The following is a 21196-nucleotide window of genomic DNA, read 5'->3' as shown; positions in this document are numbered from 1 at the left end:
CAAGGCCCTTGGTCCACCTGGTCTGGACCTCGACTTGCAAAAGCAAGATGCCCGGCCATTGCTCTGGGCCGCAGGGATCCTCGGACCAGCTGTACCTGCTCAGCTGCAAGTCTCAGAGTGAGAGTGAGGAGGAGCACCACGGGTGGGCGCCAGCCGCCTGGCCGCTGCCTTCCCCAGACCAGCCGGCTCTCCTCTGCCCCCTCCTGGCCGGGACAGGAAGCTCCAGGCGGGCTGGCGCTGGAGCCAGGCGACGGGTGCTTTCTGGGCCACGTTGACGTCACAGGCAGCTCTGGCACAGGGCCACCTGGCCCTTGCGGAAGTCACGGCAGGGGCAGATCCGCTGGTACTTGGTGCTAGAGCCTGCGCAGCTGAAGAGCAGGGGCTCCTTCTGCAGGTAGCACTCCTGGCCCGGCTGCGCCAGCGCCGGGTACAGATGGTGCACCTCCCACTCCGTGCTGTCACACGGCACCTGCAGCCTGTGGGCGCCAGCAGCATCCTCACCCCAGGCTGGATGGGGCGGGGCTGCCCCAGCCTGGCACTGCCCACCCGGCCCCGGGCGAGGAAGAGCAAGGTTAGACCTCCCAGCCGCTTCTGTCCAGGGAGCTGAGAGGAGAGGGAAGGGCCTGGAGGGGCTGAGGGGCCCTCTGGAGCCTTCCTGACAGATCAGGAAAGCATTAGATCTTGCAACCCCAGGCTGGGCAGTTCTGGGAGAGGGGTGCGGGGTGGGGTGGGGGCACGGGGCACTCACTTGAGGAAGGCGTCCTGGCTGTTGAGGAAGGGGAAGAAGGAGGGCTCGCAGATGAAGCCGTGGTCCAAGCAGGCATCCGTGCAGGCCCTGCCGGGGGCAGCCAGCCAGGCCCGCAGGGAGCGCGTGGGGGGCCAGGCCCCAGGGGCCTCGCTGGCGTTCTGGGCCCACTCCAGGTGGGTGGCGTTGGCAGCCAGGACAAAGGGGCTCTGTGGGGCGTGGGCACCTGGGGGGGCGGGGTCTGGGGCTGCACAGAAGTCCTGTGGGAGGAGCGGTGTTAGGGAGGGGAGATGGCTCCCGGGGTGGCTCGGAGCAGTGATCCCCAAGTCCTGGCCCGGGCTCCTGCACCCCTCACTCTACGACCCCAGCGACCCTCCCTCTGGGGCCTCAGCATTCCCATTTGTAAAGCAACTGGCTGGCAGTTGGCTGGCTACGCAGCCTGTGGGAACCCGGGCGCTGCTCCTGCTGATGGGGCTTGGGGCAGAGGACGGAGGCCCGCCTACCTGGTGCTGGATGTAGGCGTGGATGCGCTCCAGCATCCCTTCACAGGTGTACTCAAAGGGTAGGTAGGGGTCTACCTGTGGGAGAGACGGGAGGAGCCCTGAGGCAGGAGCGGCCTGCTGCCTTCAGTGCGGGGTGGAGCACCCCTCCCTACTCACCCCTCCCTACTCCCCGCATACCCTCCAGTGCCCTTGGAGACGCAGGCTCAGGAGCCCCAAGGCCTGTCCGGAGGCCCATCTCTCTCCCACACCCCATCCCTCCTGGCTGTGACATCTCTTCCTCGGCCCAAGCCCTGCTCAGCTGTCGCCCGCCCCGGGGCAGTCCTCAAGTCCAGCCCTCCGGCAGGGCACCAGGCTCCCTGGAGCATGCTGGGAGCCCAGCGGGCACGGAAGGGCAGGAGGCAGAAGCAGGACCACCAGGACGTGGGGTGCCCCAATGTGGCCAGAGAAGGCTGCGCTGGCCGCCCACGCCCCACAGTACCAACACCACACCTGGCCTAGCCCCCCAAGGGCTGGTCTCCGGCCGGCCACCCCAGACACCCAGGCCTGAACCCCTCCTCCTGGATGGTGGGGCACCCCGAGGGGCTGCGCTGGACCTTCTAGACAGGGGATACTCCTGTTACCCAAGGCCCCAGGGAGGTAGCAGCCACTGCCCCCCTTGTAGCTGGTCCTCATTACTGTCCAACTCTCGGGACAAGACGTGAGCAATCTAACCTCCCAGAATCGACTTACCGGGCACTGCGAGTGAGGTTTTTGGGTTTTGTTTTCTGTACTAGGGATTGAGCCTCGGGACGCTACCACTAACCAACACCCCCGCTCCCTTCATTTTTATTCCAAGGCAGGGTCTTGCTAAGTAGCTGATGCGGGCCTCAAACCTGCGATCTTCCTGTCCCAGTCTCTCAAATCACTGGGATTGCAGGCATGAATCCACCACCCTACCAAGCTGCAAACGGATATTCTTTTTTTTTCCAATATGGGGGATGGAACCCAGAGGAATTCTACCTCTGAGCTATACTTCCAGCCCCATTTTTTTTTTTCTTTATTTTGAAACAGGGTCTCACTGAGTTGCAAAGGGCCTCACTGAGTAGCGGAGGCCGTCCGCAAACTGCGAGTCTTCCATCTCAGCCTCCTGATTGCTGGGATTACAAGCATGTGCCACCACACCCAGCTCCAAATGGATATTCTTAATCTTAGGGCCGGTCCCAGAAAACCCCAGGCCTGGCGCCCAGCCCACACACACACATCCCATTGACCTGCACAGACTTTGAGCCCAAGGCTGCTCACAGCCTCATCCCGACCTTCTCTGGTTCCCTAGAAAATGACCCCCAAAGACCCAGCAGCCAGTTGTCCCAGCTGGATTTTGACACGGAACAGAACCTGAGCCAGGGAGCGCTGTCCTTGCCGGCCTCTTCAACCCGGACAGGCTTGAGGCCCGGGTTATAAATAGAGACCCGGAGAAGAGCTCCACCCCTCCAGCAGCCCAGCGAGCCCTGAGTTATCCCCCTTCCTGCGTTTGAAGGCTGTCACAAGCGAACTCGAAGGCCCAGCGAGGGAGCTCCCAGCCAGCCACACCGCATCTCCTGCGGGGAACCAGCCACCGGCCAATTACCCCCATTAGGTCTAATTACAGGTGTGCACGTCATTGGCCTCGACAGGGTGACAGGTGCTGGGCCTGCGGGCACAGGGCCTGGGATGACAGTGTTCCAGGCCTCCAGGCCTCCTGTCCTCTCTCTTAGAATGGCCTCCAAGGGGACAGAGGTGCTGTGGATACACCTGCTGCAGCCAGGAACAAGAAAGGGCTCTGACTCCCCTGGGCTGTGGGGCCAGCGGTGCCTCTGCGTTCCTTCAGGCCTCTCGCCTCCATACCCCCTCCTGGCTGCTCCCCTCCTCCTCCTCTTCCTCCCAAAGACTACGTGACTTACAGAGCAAGCTACTCTCCCAGGGTGGCCTCCACTGGCCCTCAGCCTCGGCCAGCTCTTCGCAATTCTGTTCTCTAAAACTAGACTGTCAGCGTCACCTGGTGACCGTCCAAACCACAGAGTCCCAGGCCCCAGCTGGCCGAGGATAGGAGGAGACCCGGGGATGGGCTGGGAACGTGCCTTTCAAGCCCCGCCACTGGGCCTCTCCGCCATGAGAGTTTTCAAATGCCTCTGGATACAAGGGGATGGACTGTCAGGGAGGAGGGGCCCTCAAAGCAGGGCCGAGGGCAGGCCCCGCTGGCTCGGCAGCCCTGGCAAGCCTCGGCTCGGCAGATGTGGAATACCTTGCTTCCTTGGTCCTGTTGTTACTGCCGTTTTTTAATTAACTAATTAACAAAACTGAACAGATGTTCACGTTAAGAGAAAATCAAGGGGGAAAACAACAGCAAGGAAGTTTTCTGTGCCCCTCTCCTAGGATGCGGCCGCCGCTTCCGGGGAGGGAGGGGCACCTTCCTGGACCCGTGTGTCCCAGCAGGGTGGAGGCGGGAGTGCCTGGGCCACACGCACAGCCTCCCCTGCTCCCAGCTCTCGGGTCTGTGGAGGGACCACGCCACCCCAGGGTCCAGCATATCACTCATTTAGCTGGACTACCGTGGCGGTCGGGCCAGACCTCAGCCCGGAGGATGGGGACAGCTTTGTCCAGTGGCACTGGCCGCCTGCCCCTCTGCAGGGAAGAGGGAAGGGCTGGGGTCCCCATCGGGGCTCCCTTCCCCCCCATGTTCCTGGCCTTGCTGGCGGCTCCCAGACCGGCATCCAGGAGGTCGCAGAGCGGTGGGCTGGCCATTTTCCAGCGGGGAATTAGATCAGAGCATACCCGGCCCTCTTCCTTAGCTCCATGCCTGTCTGGGCCTCTCTCTCCTGGCACCTGGGACCCCACTTAAGCCCATAAGCCAGCAGCCATCGCATACCCAGCCCTTCGCATACTGGGGCCCACCACAAAGTCGAGTTCCTGTTCCCCTGATGTCTATGAGGCCAGGACTCCGCCTCCAGCCCAGACAGGGACGGCCTGGACTAAGCCCGCCTCCTCCAAGATGCCAGGGCCCGAGCATGACGCCCAGCACCTGCTTCCCTGCAAGAGCTGTGGCCGGTGTCCCTTCAGTTCCCTCGTCTCCATTCTGGCCGTCTCTGGCCTGCTCGGCGCTGGCACCCCAGGCACAGCCATCTGCCACTGTGGATATGAGCTGAAGGTAAAGACTCTGGGATGGGCCCCCCTCTCTCAGAGCCCCAGGCAGGACGCATCTGCAGGCTGCACAGACACCTCTGCGTGCCTTCCTTCCTGGGGTCATCCCCCAATAAACTGCCCTGGGTGACATTCCCCCCCTCGTGGTCACCTGGGGGAACCCGATCTCAGACAGCCTGTCACCTAAGGGAGGGGAGGTTGGCTCAAGATGCCCTGAAGAGCTACAAGTACAACCTAGTTTAAGATGTGCTGCTGAAAGGGCAAAGACCGCACCTACGGCTGGCTCCAGAACCTCCACGCCTTCATCCTGAAAACATTTACTTAACCTAACTTGGGCTAGGAGCGCCCAGGGCCAGGTCCTCTGAGGCTCTGCACCCATGACTCGGGCACCACGCTGCCCGGTACGGCTGTGTGGCTTGTCACTGCACCAAGACATTCCCTCCCAACCCAGACCCCGCGGTGGGGCTCCGCTCTCCGGTCTACACGGCGGGACTCAGGGCTGCGTGTGGTCAGGACAGGGATGGTCTCCTTCCCAGCCTGGGCCTGAGTCTGAGCTCAGCCAGAGGGCTACCTTCTCCTAATAACAGAGCGGCCCCGCGGCTCTGCGCCTCACCTGGGTCTTCATGATGGCCTTGATGGCGGCTTCAAACTCCTCAGAGTTATTATAGTCCACCGTCCACACGTGGGGCTTGCCGATAAAGTTCTCCGCGTAGGGGTGCTGGGAGAACACCTGGAGGGGTACACAGGCGGCTCTTCCCTGTGCCTCCAGCGGGGCGGGGTCCAGGGGAGGTCCCTGCCCCTCACCCACGGTCCGGGACTCAGTCTCCCCGTCCCAGACCTCCGGCTCGGGGCGGGGTTTACCCACTCACCTCTCTAGAGGTGGGCTTGCCCCGGAAGAACTCGTGGTTGAGTGAGCTGTGGGGCGGGCTGAGGCGGGACTGCAGGAAGACGCAGCCGTTGGCGATGGCCTCCAGCGGGGCCGGGCCCTCGTAGGGGAAGCCGAAGCCTATGAAGAGCTGGAGTCGCGGGGCACAGTGGTCAGGGCAGGCTGCGGGGCGGTACCCGGCCCAGACCGTCCCCTCTAGGAGCCTCATCTTCCCCTTGTGGAATGGGAGAGCGTGGCGGGGATTATGGACGGCCTCTGCTTGTTCTATCAGACTGTGTGGTTCTGGAGGAGAAAGCCCGTCAGGCAGCCGACCCACCCCTACAGCAGACTTCCAGAGGCTCAGCCTAAAAACATGTACTGGGCACCCAACTCTACTGGGAGTGCACAGTGCTTAGAGAATGACAGTGGGCCCAGGGCTGCTGTGTGCAGCTGTCCAGGTTCTTGACTGCACAAGGCTACGCTGAAGCTCTGCTGAGGTCAGGCGAGGGCCTGGCTGCCGCCGCCGCCCTCCAGCCTCGGCTGACACTTCAGGGTTCTGCTCCGGGTGTACAGCTCGGGGCTTCAGAGGCAGCCGCCAGCCAGGACCCCCTCTGCCTGCTCACCGCCCTCCCAGCACCTCGGGTAGCCCGAGTACTGCCCTCCTTCCCCATCACGAGGACCCTTCTGCAGCAGGGACCCCTGCCCCGCTTGCCTGCTCTGCACCCCCGGTCTGCCCCTGGGCTCCAGCCAGCCCCCAGAGGACTGGACACGGGCCAGGGCGGCAGAGCATGCTGGGTGTGTCCCTGCAGAAGGGCCTGGGGCGGCGGGGCGAGGACGGCCGGGGGCTCACTTTGGCCTTGCGCAGTAGCTGCTGGAACTCGGGCTGCGGCAGGAGGCCGTGGTTCTTCACGAAGGCCGGGACCTCGGGCGGCCGCTGGCTGTCGTAGTACACGGTGCCGTGGATCTCCATGTACTTGCTGAGGATATCCAGAAACTTCTCCTTCCCCTGGAAGAAGGGGAGAGAGGGAGGAGGAGACCAAGGCTCGCCCCAAGCTCGGGAGGCAGAGCCGGCTCAGGGCACGCACCAGCCCTGGAGGCAGAAGCCGGGCGCTGCCCTCGGCGTGGCCAGCAGCCAGCCGCGTGACCGGAAAGGCGCCTCTCCTCTCTCCCTAGTCCTTGATTTCCTCACCAGTGAGTTGCACAGCTTGGACCAGGGGCTTCAGGATTACTTTGAGGGGGAGAATTGTTTACTTTCCAAAGAAACTCAAGGGGGGTGCCAACACTTAAATAATCCCAGCCGGGCGTGGTGGCGCACGCTTGTGATCCCCTACTTGGGAGGCTGAGGCAGGAGGATCGCGCAGGTTCGAAGCCAGCCTCAGCTACTTAGTGAGGCTCTCAGCAACTTAGTGAGACCCTGTACCCAAACAAATTATAAAATAGGTCTGGGAGTATAACCTGGAGGTAGAAAAGCCTCTGGGTTCCACCCCCAGCACCACCATAAATAAATAAATAAATAAATAATCCCAAACAACCCCCAAGTACCTCTGAGGATGTGGGAGCTCAGGTCTCATCCATCCAACCCTTGTTCATCCATCCATCCATCCATCCATCCATCCATCCATCCATCCATTCATCCATCCATCCATCCATCTATCCATCCATCCATCCATCCATCCATCCATCCATCCATCCATCCATTTATCCCATCTATCCATCCATCCATTCATCCATCCATCCATCCATCCATCCATCCCCCAAGGAGAGGGGACACTGACGCGAATACCATATATAAGACCGGGAACCTAGGTTACCACCTGGAAGGAAGTGGGCCAGCCTGGAGGGGCCCTGCAAGGCTGGACCCACCTCAAGCTGTTCCAATCACTAGAACTGATCCGGGTGATCGGGGACCGCTGGGGCTCCCGAGCAAAGCCAAGGGTAGAAGCTGCCCCTCTCCACAGGAAGCGGCTTCATCACCCATCTCAAGTTATTGCTACAATTTTTTCATATTCATATTTTAGAACTTAATAAAAAAGTAACCAATGAAATCTTAATCAAAATCCCAGCAAGCTCTTTTCTTTTAATGTAGAAATTAACAAGCTGATTCTAAAACTCACTGGAAATGCCAAGGAGCTAGAATAGACAAAACAATTAAAAAAAAAAAAAAAAGAAGAAGAACATCTGTAATCCCAGGACTTGGGAGGCTGAGACAGGAGGAGCACAAGTTTGAGGCCAGCCTCAGCAACTTAGCGAGCCCCTCAGCAAGTTAGTGGAACCCTGTTTCAAAATAAAAAGAATGCCCCTGAAAGGTTCCATAGTGCGGAGACAGAACAACCGCCCAGCCCGGATTCTGCACACGACAAAAACTACTCCTCAAGAAGAAAAGCTAAACGATGGTACTTTTCAGAAAGCCCAAAGCAGAGCCAACCAGTCAGCAGGAGTTTTTTGTGGAGTGCGATAGTGATCCCGGGCAGAACCGCACAGGGCCGAGAAGCACGGAGGGGGAGACAGGAAAGATGGGCGGATGGATCCAATTAAGTGCTGACTTATAAAATAATAACTGTAATATAACGTGGGGTATAAAATACACAGAAAGTAGTAAAATACAATAAAAGCATGTATACCGCGGGTGGGAGGCGAGGAAATTAAAGCATTTGTAGGTTATTTTATTACCTAAGAAAAGACAAATGTGTTTATTTATATGAGGCTTTGAAAACTTAAGGATGCATGTTACAGCCTTTGGGGCCACCACGAAAATAACATAAAAAAGTACAAAGAATCAGCAGATGACGGATGGGCTTAAATATATGCACGAATGTAAAAAGAGATAAGAAATAGCAAAGAGAAGGAAAATAACAGAGAGAAGGTCAGAAAGAGAGATACAGAAACAAGCCGGGCGTGGTGGCGCACGCTTGCAATCCCAGTACTTGGGAGGCTGAGATAGGATCATGGCAGGTTCGCGGCCAGCCTCAGCTACTTAGTGAGGCCCTGTGTCAAGATAAAGAATAAAGGCCGGGCATGGTGGGCACGTTTGTCATCCCCGCGCTTGGGAGGCGGAGACGGGAGGATGGCGCAGGTTCGAAGCCAGCCGCGCTGGCTTAGGAGACCCTGTTTCCAAATAAAAAAGTATAAAAATAAGTCTGGGAGCGTAGCCCGGAGGTAGAAGGGCTTCCAGGAACCCCAGTACCACCCCCCAAAAAATAATAATAAAGAATAAAAAAAAAAGTAGGGCTGGGGGTGTAAATCAGAGGTAGAATGCTCCCCTGGCTCCCATCCCCAGTACCACACACAAAAAAAGAAAGAAAGAAAGAAAGAAAGAAACTAGTAAAATGGTAAACCAAATACGTCAGCGGTCACACTGAATACGAAGGGCGGCTTATGTTATTAGATTATGCTTGTGCTAAAGAAAAGAATCCGACCAAAGACCTAAACTGTGAGGACACGTCGTTGACACTTCCATTCAACTTCCTGACCCGTCACTGCTGCCACCTCCGCTGTCTTTGTCCACACACACACACACACACACACACACACACACACACATGCATGCAAGTAGACTCATGTTTCGTACACAGTATCCACGGGGGGGTTAGTTCCAGGACCCCGAGCAGAGGCCCAAATCCATAGACGGTCAATCCCTTTATATTAATTGGTGTGGTATTTTCATAGAAACAATATACTTCCTCTGGTATACTTAAATCATTCCTAAGAGCCGGCCGTGGGGGCACACACCTGTAATTCCAGGATTTGAAAGGCTGAGAGGAGGATTGCAGGTTAGAGGCCAGCCTGGGCAACTTAGTGAGATTCTCGACAACTTAGTAAGACCCTATTTCAAAATAATAAATAAAAAGGGACGGGGTGTAGCTTGGAGGTGGAATGCCCCTGGGTTCAATCATGAAAAAAAAAAATCTCTAGATTACTTATAATCCCTAATACAATGTAAATGCATATAAATAGTTCTTATATGGTATCTTTTAGAAAATGACAAGAAAAATGTACATGGTCATACAGACACTTTTTTTTCGTAGGGGGGGGGTTACTGGGGATGGAACCCAGAGACATTCTACCTCCGAGCTACACCCCCAGCCCTATTTTTTATTCTTTATTTTGAAACAGGGTCTCACTGAGTTGCAGAGGGCCGCACTAGGTTGCTGAGGCTGTCCACGAACTGTGATCCTCCTGTCTCAGCCTCCCAAACGCTGGGATTAAAAGTGTGCGCCACCATGCCCAGCTAGACACATTTTTTTATACAAATATTTCCAATCTGTAATTGGATGAATCTGTAGATATGAAACCCATAGATAAGAAGGGCCAACAATGCCAGTCGTGGCAGATACCTGGAATCCCAGCTACCCGGGATCTGAGGCAGGAGGATCACAGGTTCAAAGCCAGCCAGTGCAAGTTAGCAAAACCTTGTCTCAAATATAAGAAAATAAACCAGGCATGGTGGTCCACGCTTGTCATCCCAGCATTTGGGAGGCTGAGACAGGAGGATCATGGCTTGCAGGCCAGCCTCAGCTATTCAGTGAGGCCTTTTCAACTCAGTGAGACCCTGTTTCCAAATAAAGAATAAAAAAATAGGGCTGGAGGTGTAGCTCGGAGGTAGAATGCCCCTGGGCTTCATCTCTAGTACCGCAAGGAAAAAAATTTAAGAAAATAAGAAGGGCTGGGGTGCAGCTTAGTGGTAGTCACACACACACACGTGCACACACACACACGCGTGCACACACACACACACACACACACTACCTGTGTACTATTCAATATACACTTGTGTGTATAAACTTAAAGTTTCACAAAATGCTATTTTATTTTATCTATTTATTTTGCAGTACTGGGGATGGAAGCCAGGGGCATTCTTCCTCTGAGCTACACCCCCAGCCCTATTTTTTATTCTTTATTTGGAAACAGGGTCTCACTAAGTGGCAGAGCGCCTCACTGAGTAGCTGAAGCTGGCCACGAACCGCGATCCCCCTGTCTCAGCCTCCCAAGTACTGGGATTCCAAGCCTGTGCCGCCACGCCGGCTCACAGCACAGGATTTAACCTGACACCCGGGCAACCCTCTGGCGGCTCCTCCCAGTCGTTCCATTTCACTTAGCAGGGCTGGCCAGGACTTGAGTTGACTTTGCCGCTGCTCTGCGGGTTGCCTAGGCCCCCAGAGCCCACTCTGGCTATCTGAAAGGGACCCTAAAAAAACAGCACCTAGCCCGAGGCTCTGCTTCCCTGGAACCCAGGAAAGACGGGCCTGCTTAGCACAAAAACCACCCTGCACCCGGTCCTGGATCCCCAGCTCCTGCTTCCCTGGAGGATGATGGGCGCCCTTCCCTCCTCCACGGCCCGGCGCCTGGTCCCTGAACTCTGAATGGCAAACGCGCCAGGATGCTGGGCTCATTTTCCTCCTCGCCCGGCCCCTCTGGTGTCCTTTCGTTGCAGATAGCAGGGAAAGACATCTCTTTGGGAAGGAAGCAGCTTTTTTGCAGCGTCTTGTGGAACCGGGCTGCTCCGGGCTCTCACTGAAGTCTCAGAGCTAGAGCCCTTCCTGGTCCTCCTCTCCACGTCCCTGAAGTGGCCCGGACATCTCAGCAGAGGTCGCAGACCCTCATTTCTGCCTCCAGGCTGCATAAGATTGGGGAGACTGTAGAACTGGGGTTCAGGATCCCCAGCTCTGGGCTTAGGTACAAATCGCAATGCCAGCACAGCTACTCAATAGCTGACGGCTACTCCCTAAGCTGCTCAGCCTTGGTTTCCCCACCTGTAAAATGGGAGCCAGGCGTGGTAGCACACGCCTGTAAACCCAGTACTTGGGAGGCTGAGACAGGAGGATTGCAGGTTCAAGGCCAGCCTCAGCAATTTAGCAAGACCCTCGGCAACTTAGTGAGACCCTGTTTTGAAATAAAATAAAATAGGAGGTATAGCTCAGGGGTTGAATGCCCCTGGGTTCAACCCCCAGTATCACTAAATAAAACGGGCATGGCAATGTATAATCCCTACCACATAATTGGAAGGCCGAGAACACAGCCCAGTGCCCAGCACACATCAGACACCCAGTCGACACCCAGAGGCTCACAGCCCGCAACCCTGTTTCGGCACACCTTGCCAAGTTCTCCTCAGTCCTCGGTCTGAGCCCAGAACTGAGCTGAGCATGAAGCTGTGTGTGTGTGTGTGTGCTGGGGGGGGGGGTCTCACCTGGAAACGGGAAGAGAATGGCCCTGCACAGTGCCCTCCCTCCTTCCTGCTGACCAGGTGTCAGGACCCAACATGTGGGCGCCTTGAAACACGTGGCAGACGGGGCAGGACCGAACCCTCAGGGTCCACAGGGAGGGTGCGCCCGAGAGCTCCAGCCGGCCGCGGTGTGCACTCCTGAGTTCAGGACCGGGATCAGAACACGGGCTTCCTACCCATTGAAAGCACTATGGCCTGGGGTTTTCCTGTGACGCTGGACCTCACCCCGACGTGAAGTCCGGCGCTGCTGTGTGTCCACCATCGGCAGCGCCACAGTCGTCTCCCGCCACCCGCCTTATCCCAGTCACCCACCTGCAGCGCTGCCCCTCGTAGCCCCAGCCGGGGGCCAGGCCAAGGGCTGCTGTGACCCTGCCGCCCCCACTCCCCTCCCACCCGCAGAAGCTGCACACCCGGGGCTAGGGGAGCCTTCCCGGGGGGGGGGGGGCAAGGGCATGCAGCAGGAGTGTTCATACCTGGAGCTGCTCCGCGCCCAGGGGAGCAGAAGGACAGAGGAGAGAACAGGTTAGAGGCCCGAGAGCAGGCACCACCCCGCCCGCCCGCGCCGAGCCTGCAGCTGCCTCCCAGGACCCAGCCCCGAAGGGGGCTCCAGGTCTCCAGGCCACTGCTGCTGGACAGCCCATGCACCGTGCGGGTAGCGTCTCCAGGGACCCCAGCCCTAATCTCCCGGCCTGCCTGCTTCTCATCCTACAGAGCCCTCAGCCTAGCCCAAAGTCCCTGGTGGGGAATACATCTTTGATCCGTTCCTGGAGGTGTGCGCGGGGTGGAGGATTTGGTCCTGAACCTTGATTAAGTAAGCAATCATCTGGGTGGGAGCGGCGGTCTGGAGGGACTTGCAGGGGACCCAAGTGGAGGTCCAGCGTGGAGCTGCCCGCTGCTTCAGCCAGGGTCTGCATGCAGACGTGGGTGAAGCTAGCACCGGCAGGGGCGTGTTCTGCAGGGAGTGGGCGTGGCTGCGACCTGCGGGGCGTGGCCTGCACCTTGGTGGGCGTGGCCGACATTGAGGTGGACACGGCTGACACCCGCAGGCTGGGGGACTGCTCTGCACTGGCCTGTCAGAACCAGCGTGGGCGTGACAGTGGGCGTGGCCTGTTTAAGATCAGCACTGTGGTGGGCGTGGCCTACACCGCGGCGGGCGTGGCCATCTCGGCGGTGGGCGTGGCCGGCGCTCACCTTCCAGATACTCGCCTCCTTGCCGTATACCACAGCCATGTTGCTGGCCTTGCCTTCTTTGATGAGCTGCTTCTCCGTCTCGTTGAGCTCCTCGGACACGAAGCCCATGAAGGAGTTGTCCGGGGTATGCGCTGCAGCCCCACCAGGCAAGGGAAGGGTTTACTGAACATCAAACATCTAGGACCCGGGGTCTCCCCGCCCTGCTCCCCGTCCTCAGTCTTCATTTGGCAGGGAGGGGGGCGCTCAGGCAGGAGGCCCAAGAGGTCAGTCAGCCTCCCCTTTGGTTTCAGATGAGGAAACAGAGGCCCGAGGCCCGGGACCCAGCCTGGACTCCGCTGTCTCTCCGTCTCTGCCGGAGCCCACTCTACCTTCCAGACCTAGGCCATCCGTGAGACTTCCTGCATCCCCCAACCCGGCCAGGCTGGCCCAGGCCACCCTCTGCGCTGCCCCGGGCACTGCGACGCACCCCCTTCTGGGGTCTGGGTATGTATGCACTATCATCCAGAGGGACCCTTGACACCTCAGGTCCCGCCGCCACGCCCCTCCTCTGCACAAGACCCCATAGGGGAGGCCCCCCACAGTCTTCAGGCCCTGTCCGCTCCCCTTGGGGGCATCATGGACGCACCCCCTCCATCCAGATGGTCTCTCCAGATGTGTGTGCTCAAACACCCTGCTGAGTCTCCCTACCCCCTCTGCCCCCTGACCCCCACCCTGCTTTATTTTTTTACCAGAACACTCCCCGGTTAGTCCCTCCCCACCCCTCTTCAGTACTGGGGATAGAACCCAGGGCATTCTACCTCCGAGCTACACCCCCAGCCTAATTTTTATTCTTTGTTGTGAAATAGGGCCTCACTGAGTTGCAAAGGCCTCGCTAAGTAGCTGAGGCTGGCCGTGATCCTCCTGTCTCAGCCTCCCTCTTACATATTCATTACTGCCAGGATTCAAGGCATCAGAGGGCAGAGCTGTCCGCTCACTTCTGCATCCCCAGGACCTGCACGGGGCCTGGCTAGGCCTGGCCACCTGACCGATGGAGGACACTTCTCCCCCTCACACCTCCACATTCGCCCCTGCCTTCCCCCCGCTGCCTGGGCTGCCCCGTCCCTTTTCTTGGCTGAGAAAATCCTATTTAGCTTCATGGCCCCACGCACCTGTCCCCCCCTTCAGGAAGCCTCTCTGGGGTCTGAGAGTTCTCCCCTGGGGCCCCGTCCCCTGGGGTGGGTCTCTGTTAAAGCACAGACCACACTGGGTGGTCCCCCCATCCCCTTGATTGTCAAGAGCGCCCTACTCTTCAGGCACCGCTTCCTTCTGTGCACTAGGACCTCGAGTGTGCGCTAGGACCCAGTTAGAGTTTAGAAGGAGGCTCCGGTGGGCGGTGCCACCAAGCACAAAGTCTCCATTTCCCCCGGCACCCCACGTCTTGGGGTCAGATGCACGTTTCCTCATTTTAACCTTTCTCCAACTGGGATGTCAGTGGTGGTCAAGTGTGGGGCTTAGTGTGAAGGCTCCCCTGGCGAAAAGCCGCACCTGACGGATAACGTGGCGTCTCTTAGGAGAGAGGATGGGTTCCTGCGGCTGCGCTCCCAAGGCTCACTGAAATTCTGGCCACTGTATGAATGGGTCTAGGAGCCCACCTCTCCTCCAGCGCCTCCCCGCCCCACCTGGAGTTCTCTGTGTGGTCTGGACGCCAGCCCTCCCCTGGCTCCAGCTGGAGCTGCACCTGGGCGGCTCTCCCTCCTGCCCCCGCCCCCTGTCCTCCCAGCAGCTGAAGAACCCATCACTAAGCAGCCCTTCACTCCACCAGAAGGGACAGATCTAGAACACAATTAGATAAACTAGTGGGACCAAGACAGGGAAGTATTGCCACCCATTAGCCAGCAGGCAGAGAGCGCCTGGGGCCCCAGGTGTGTGCAGGGATTTAACTCCCTACGTCATCAAAAGGGGCCAGCCCCTCTCCTCCAGTCCCGACCCTCCCTTTCTTCAGTTTATTCTATCAATTAACATTCTCAAAGGCCCCACAGAGAGGCCAGAGGTGAATGTAAATCAGTTCGTGGTCTTTTTTTCAGCCGTTCATAATCTATCAGGAAATCAACACAGAAGGAAATAACTAACGTACCTCAGTACATGCCTTTACAGACTTAGGTTTGGGAACCATAAAAATAAGGGTGAGCAGGGCGTGGTGGCGCACACCTGTAATCCCGGTACTGGGAGGCTGGGGCAGGAGGATCGCAGGGTTGGATTCAGCCTCTGCGGCTCAGCCACACTCTCAGCAACTTAGCAAGTCCCAGTTTCTAAAGAAAAAGTAAAAAGGGCTAGGGGTGTAGCTCAGACGTAGAATGCCCCTGGGTTCAATCCCCAGCACCAAAAAGAAAATAAAGCGGCAATACAGGCCAGTGAGAGCCACAGTAAAAAGAAGAGACACTGGACTTGGGGTTTTGCAAGGTGAGTAGGAGTTTGCCAGTCAGGGGCTCCATATCTAGCAGACTGCACCCTGGGACAAGACCTCCTTTCTCAGTGTAGGTTATCGCAAAAGTCTTGGTTAACCATTTTCTGCTCCCCCCGCCCCATCGCCGCCCTTTAGGCCATCTGGAGTCTGGCCTGGCTCGTATATGTAAATGAGTCTTTCTCTATGGCGTTCCCTCCCGAGAACCTACAGCGGAACCCAATGTAAGCTCAAGAGCTCTGGCTGAAAGGCCCACTCCTCTGCTCCCGATCCCCAGGTCCCTCTCCCTCGACTCTCGGACCACTTTCCTTCCAAGTGGGCTAGTCACGCAGGGCGCCAATTCCGTAACTCTTCCTCCTCCCCAGCCTGGACCGGATCAGCCCCTCCCGTCCCCTCCATCTCCTTTCCCTCCCCCAAGTCTGCTCCCTGTGACCCAACCCCAGCCCAGTCACTCCTGGAGAGCAGCCAGAAATGGGCGCAGGGGAGGGAGCCTGGCTCCCACAGCGCCGTGTCCTACCTGTCTGGGCCTCAGTTTCCCCATCTGGACACTGGGCTTCAGGAACCTTCCACCTTCCCACCCTCCCAGTTACAATCAGGCCATCGCTCAGTGATTCAGAAACAGCATCTTCCTCTAACACCGCGGAGGCCCTGGAGAAGAAAAACTCTGAGGGTCCCAAAGAGACGCGGCGGATTTGACAGGCTAAATAAAGACGACATCTCGCTTCCGTGCACCCCGCAGGACTCTGCTGGGAGCCCGCTTGCCTCTTAATTTAGACACAGTCCTAACAAGGGTGCTTATCTGGCTTTCTGGCCCAGAGCCTTCAAAGAGCCACAAATTAGATGAGCAGGACTCTGTCTAAGAGGATGAACGACTGAAGGTGACAGCTGATAGACTCCCGGCAGGAGCCTCGCGGAGCAGCAGCCTGGAGCCACCCCTGCACCTCTGCACCCCCAGGGCGGGCCTTGCGTGCGCCAGAGAGCCAGGGCTGACCCCGTAGCCAAGGGAAGATTAAATTATTTTCAGTAGGCTGCATCTAAGAGCGTCAGTGTGTGGATATATTTTAGACTCTCGTTTAAAATAGCGTGCCGGGCGTGGTGGCACACGCTTGTAATCCCCGCGCTTGGGAGGCGGAGACAGGAGGATCGCGCAGGTTCGAAGCCAGCCGCGCTGGCTTAAGAGACCCTGTTTCCAAATAAAAATATATTTAAAAAAATAGATCTGGGAGTGCATCCCGGAGGCAGAAAGGTTTCCAGGAACCCCAGTACCACCAAAATAAAAAAAAAAAAAAAAGAAAGAAAGAAAGAAAGGAGGATCATGGGTTCAAGACCACCCTCAGCAACTCAACGAGGCAGTTTCAAAATAAAGAGGGCTGGAGGTCAGGAGGCTTGGAGGTAGAATGCCCGAGTTCAATCCCCAGTACCACACACACACACATTTTTTTTTCTTTTCAAAATCCAGTATGACAGCCAGGAGTGGTGGCGCACGCCTGTAATCCCAGCATTCGGGAGGCTGAGACAGGAGGATCCCGGTTTGCGGCCAGCCTCAGCTACTTAGCGAGGCCCTTTGCAACTCAGTGAGACCCTGTTTCAAAAGAAAGAAGAAAAAAATAGAGCTAGAGGTGTAGCTCGGACGTAGAATGGCCCTGGGTTCCATCCCCAGTACCGCAAAATAAAAATAAAAATAAAAAAGCTCATGTCTCATCCAGTTCCTTGCCATAAGCCCCCAGTCTTCAGATTCCCACCAATGACCAAAGCCCCCACCTGTGGCTTTATTCCCCATCAACCCCAATGTTGAGGCTTAAGTAAGTTGTGATGTTTCCAGAACCTTCTGGTTCTTTCCATATCCAGATACTGCTTTTGCTAAAGGCACCGACTCTTCCTCGGGGCCCGCAGATGCCCGATGGGTAACTAACGCAGGGTAAAGCTCGGCATCTCTGCCTCCCGCGTCTGTCTTCAGGTTCCGGCTCAGCTCTGCACAGGGGCATGTTTATCCCCTAAGGAGTGTTCTCCCCAAACCGGCAGTACGAGGTAAAATTCCCTAACCCGTCTCGTTCCCCTTCCAGACTGAGGAGGCCCGCGCGAGGTCTGCAGGGACGTCCTACTGCCAGCTGTACGTCTTCCTCTCCCGGTCCCTTGAAGTGATACCTGCAGGTCCCTGACCATCACGCACGCCTCCCAGGACAGCGAGCCCACAGGCACATCAGCCCGGCACGAGGCCGCCCCTAGACAGAGCAGTCGCCCCACGGGGATGGCCCCCGTGCGTGCGGGACCTCAGCTCGCCTGCCCTCTCAAGGCATCAGCACTTCTCCGCCCAACTGGCGGAGGCGGACCTAGGTGGACGACCCGCCATCCGCCATCCACGGTGTGGCCACGGCTGCTTGGGCCCCCCTCACCCGCCCCGGTTCTTCTGCTAGTTAAACCTACAGCTCCTCACAGCACCCTGAAGCCAGGGCTGAGACGCCTGATCTCGGCACAGCCCTTCCCAGCATGGCCACCTTTCCATAAAACTTCCTTTCCTGCTACCCGCCTTGATCTTTTGAACCTAGGACTCTGGGAACACCCGCTGCTTAGAAAAGCTTGCCTGTTCCCTCGCCGTCCACCAGAGTTCTCCAGCCTGCTCTGGAAGGCGCGGAAGCCCTGGCCTTGACCTGTGTGCCCAGTGCCCTCCTGGCCTTGCGTAGGTCACCCACGGGCCGCTCCTCTGTGACCGCTGCCCCCAGATGTACACTGGCTCCCTGTCCTGCGTGTAGGTGCTAAGAGGGGAAGGTGGGTGTCTGGCACATATCCCGCTCCCCCACTGGGAGGGGGCAATTTGACCCAGTCTCTTCTGTGCCACCTCACGATGGTGAGCCCTGCCCTGCCCACCCCGGGCACTCACGGAACATGGTCATGAACTGCTTGGGGTTGAGGTTCCAGTAGCCCCAGTTGGTCCGGTATCCGTGCAGCGTGGCGTATTCCTCATGGTTGTACGCAGGCTCTGTCCCGAAGGTGTCGATGACCCGGATTCGGCACCTGCCCTCAAAAGATCAGGAATCAAGGTCACACCTCTCTGTACGTCCTCGGCCTGAGTGGGCCCAGCCGTGGACCCTGGAACCAGCTGGCGGCTGGGTCAGGGTAGCGCAGCGTATCCCTAGAGCTTGGGCGCCGACACTGCCTTCCTGGGCGACAGCAAGGCCTTAACCTCTCTGGGTCAGCTTCTCCATCTGCCAAGGGGGAATAACAACAGCCCAACTATTTCAGGGTTGTTGGGGAGCTCCTGGGTCCTGGTCCCAGGTGAGTGTTCAGAAACTGCTGTGATTAGATACAGGATGTCCCCTGAAAGAGCTCATGCACTGATTCAGAATTGATATAATTAAATCATAAGGGCTGCGATCTCGTCAGGGTATACAGATCTGTTGTGAATGGACTTACTGGGTGGCAACCCAGGCAGATGGGGTGTGACTGGAGGGCGGTGAGTCCCTGGGGGGACGGCCGTAGGGACTCTTATCTGTGTCTCTGAATCTCCTTGTTTGCTCTCCGTTGCTTCTGGTCTCTGTGATGTGAAAACAATGCCCGTGCATGCTCTCTTTCCCTTCCTCTGCCCTCCCCTCCCTGCACCATGCCCTGAGCTCCACAGACCTGGCCTGACATGAACTGAACCTCTGAAATCTCCAGATCTGTGAGCAAATAAATCTTCTTTCCCCTGAGTTGTATTTGTCGGTTGTTTTGAGTCACAGCAGTGAGAGAGCTCACCGAGACAAACTCTTAGGCATGACTGCCACCTGGCAGGAGCAGCAGCTCGGTCCATCCCACTCCATGAGGGGCTCTGAGTAAATCCCGAAGGTGCAACCCCCCCTTCCCCAGAAGCTCCTGGCCTCCGCGTCCTTCCGGATGACCCAGAAGCGGCCGCAGAATGCTGAGGTGGGCACTATTGTCTCTGAGAAGGTGGGGGGCAGGAGTACAGAGTGCGCAGGGAGCGCACATTAATAATAAAAGCAATAACACTGCCTGTCACTTTTTTCCCCTAATAAAATCATGTGGGACAGTCAATGGGACTGGAGCAAATGTAATAAATAGCCGGGCTCTCTGTGCTAAATTAAACCCCATATCCTGCTGGCTGCAGAGAGACGGGGAGTGATGGCGCTGGCCTCGCTCCAGAGAGGGGGCAGCGGGAAGGGGCGCACAGGTCCTCACAGCAGAGGTCACGCCCCTGCTCCCCAATCTGGGCCACCTCTGAGCCCACCTCAGCCACCATGCGGCAGCAGAGGGGCCGGGGAGCGGGACTCTTCATGGTTGGAGAAGGCGGAGGCGGAGGAGATGGAAGTGTCAGAGAAGAGGCGGGGAGATCAGGGCGGCCCCCAGCCCCACCCCAGACCCCCGTCCCTCCCGCTCACCGGTACTTCTTGAAGGACAGGCCCATGTGCTGTTTCATCTGCTGCAGGCCATGGTAGTCAGTGTAGATGAGGTCAAAAGGCAGGGGCAGAGTGAGCGGGCAGTTCCCCCGGCCTGGCGGCACCCCTAAGTTACTGAGAGAAGAGCCCGTTAGAGTCTGAGCCTAAAGAAAGCCACCTGCCCAGCCAACCCGGCGCCAGAGAGGCCTGGAGCCCTTCCGGGTACTAAGCACAGATGAAAAGCGCGGGTGGGGGGGTTAGTGCAGACCCTCAGCTCAGAGGTACAAAGGACAGACGTGAACTGTCCTGTAGTTTTCCCACTGCACAATGGAGTCCAACCAGGGCCGAGAGGGGCTGAGATCGGGCCCAGGCCAGCTTGCCAAGGCCCCTGGCCCCAGCTACCTGTGTGTGTGTGTGGGGGGGAGAAGGAGCGACATTTGCTGTTGCCACAGATGTGCACGTCCCACAGGGCTGCCTCTGCCCAGAGCGGGAGCCCTTCACTTCTACCCAGTACCAGGAGCGCTGGCTGCAGTCCTCAGCCAGCCTCAGCGCTGGCTGGGAGCCAGGATCCCAAACCTCCTGCCTCTGAAAGTGTACCCCCGAGCCAGGTGTAGCAGCGCACGCTTATAATCCCAGGACTCGGGGGGGGGGGCGAGACAGGAGGATCGCAGGCCCACCTCAGCCACTTAGTGAGGCCTTCTGCAACTGAGTGAGACCCTGGTTCAAGATAAAAAGTAAAAGAGAGCTGGGGGTATAACTTGGAGGTAGAACACACCTGGGTTCAATCCTCTACACCAAAAAAAAAAAAAAAGGGACTGTGCTCCTGCTCTGATTGGGCTCCTGCAGGGATCTGGGGACCTGCCCCCTGACCAGTCATGGAGCTGGCTCTGGGGACCCTGAAGCTGCTGTGCAGAGAGGCTGGGCGGGGGTGCCCTCTGCCGCCAGGCAGGAGCCTGGGGGTCATGTCACCTCATGTCATCTCGCCAGAACCTGAAGGACCTGACCACAGCCCATGGCTTCCCCAGTCACCACCTGGAGAAGGCCTCCAAGCCTCCTGTCCCCACAGCCACCACTGCCAAATTAAACTCCTTTACCCCCAAGCCCCCACCCATCAACCAGCAGCCCCCTCCCCAGGAGCCTCGGCTGAGCCCACCCCACAGCCCACACCTCTCCCCTTGCGGGGTCACAGCCGAGGTCACGCAGAGACCCCGGGCCAGGTGCAGTGGGCTGCGCTCACAGAGGACCCTCTACCTTCCCGTCCCACTGAGCCAGAGGAAGAAGCCCAGGAGCTCAAGCCTGGCCAAGAACTGCCGCCTACTCCCAGGTCCCGCGCTCCCCGTCCTGTCTTTCTGTGCACGCCGTTCAACATTTCTCGAACACACATATTCTGGGTGCCAGGACCCAGTTGCACCCCATAAAAACAGCTGAGATGAACCCCGGCCCCTGGAGTAGCGGAGCCCAGGAAAGCGAGCGTGTGGACATAGAGATTTGAACAGACTGCCCGGGGAGCAAGAAAGAGAGAGCCTGGCCCTGAGAGGCCGAGCCGGCGCAGGGAAGGCCGACGCCCGGCAGGGGGACCCGGGTACAGAGAACTGCCAGCTCCGTCTTCCCCTCTCAACAGCCCCCGTGGGCAGAGCGCACCCCTTATCGGGCTGGCTACGCCCGTCCTTTGCTTTGCCTCTGGCCTGGGCGTCCGGAGCTGGAAG

At 58.0% G+C, this 21196-nt stretch overlaps 1 protein-coding gene across 1 annotated transcript in view; it reads right to left on the bottom strand.

Moving 5' to 3' along the window:
* Window positions 1-277: 277 nt before the first annotated feature.
* MGAT5B (alpha-1,6-mannosylglycoprotein 6-beta-N-acetylglucosaminyltransferase B) overlaps window positions 278-21196 on the bottom strand; it is a gene marked incomplete at both ends in the record, with an annotated part of 65542 nt that continues 44623 nt past the window's right edge. The window contains 9 exons of the mRNA XM_080712741.1: window positions 278-476; window positions 749-1005; window positions 1249-1323; window positions 5018-5134; window positions 5274-5420; window positions 6120-6275; window positions 12681-12811; window positions 17999-18132; window positions 19494-19625. Of these exons, the coding sequence (XP_080568867.1) occupies window positions 278-476; window positions 749-1005; window positions 1249-1323; window positions 5018-5134; window positions 5274-5420; window positions 6120-6275; window positions 12681-12811; window positions 17999-18132; window positions 19494-19625 (1348 nt within the window). The remainder of the gene's footprint in view (window positions 477-748; window positions 1006-1248; window positions 1324-5017; window positions 5135-5273; window positions 5421-6119; window positions 6276-12680; window positions 12812-17998; window positions 18133-19493; window positions 19626-21196) is intronic.

The sequence above is a fragment of the Muscardinus avellanarius genome (assembly GCF_963383645.1).
Source record: "Muscardinus avellanarius genome assembly, chromosome: 16".
In the NCBI taxonomy this organism is placed as follows: Eukaryota; Metazoa; Chordata; class Mammalia; order Rodentia; family Gliridae; genus Muscardinus; species Muscardinus avellanarius.
The sequence above is the reverse complement of the archived record's forward strand: the minus strand, read 5'-3'. Positions and strand labels throughout refer to the sequence as shown.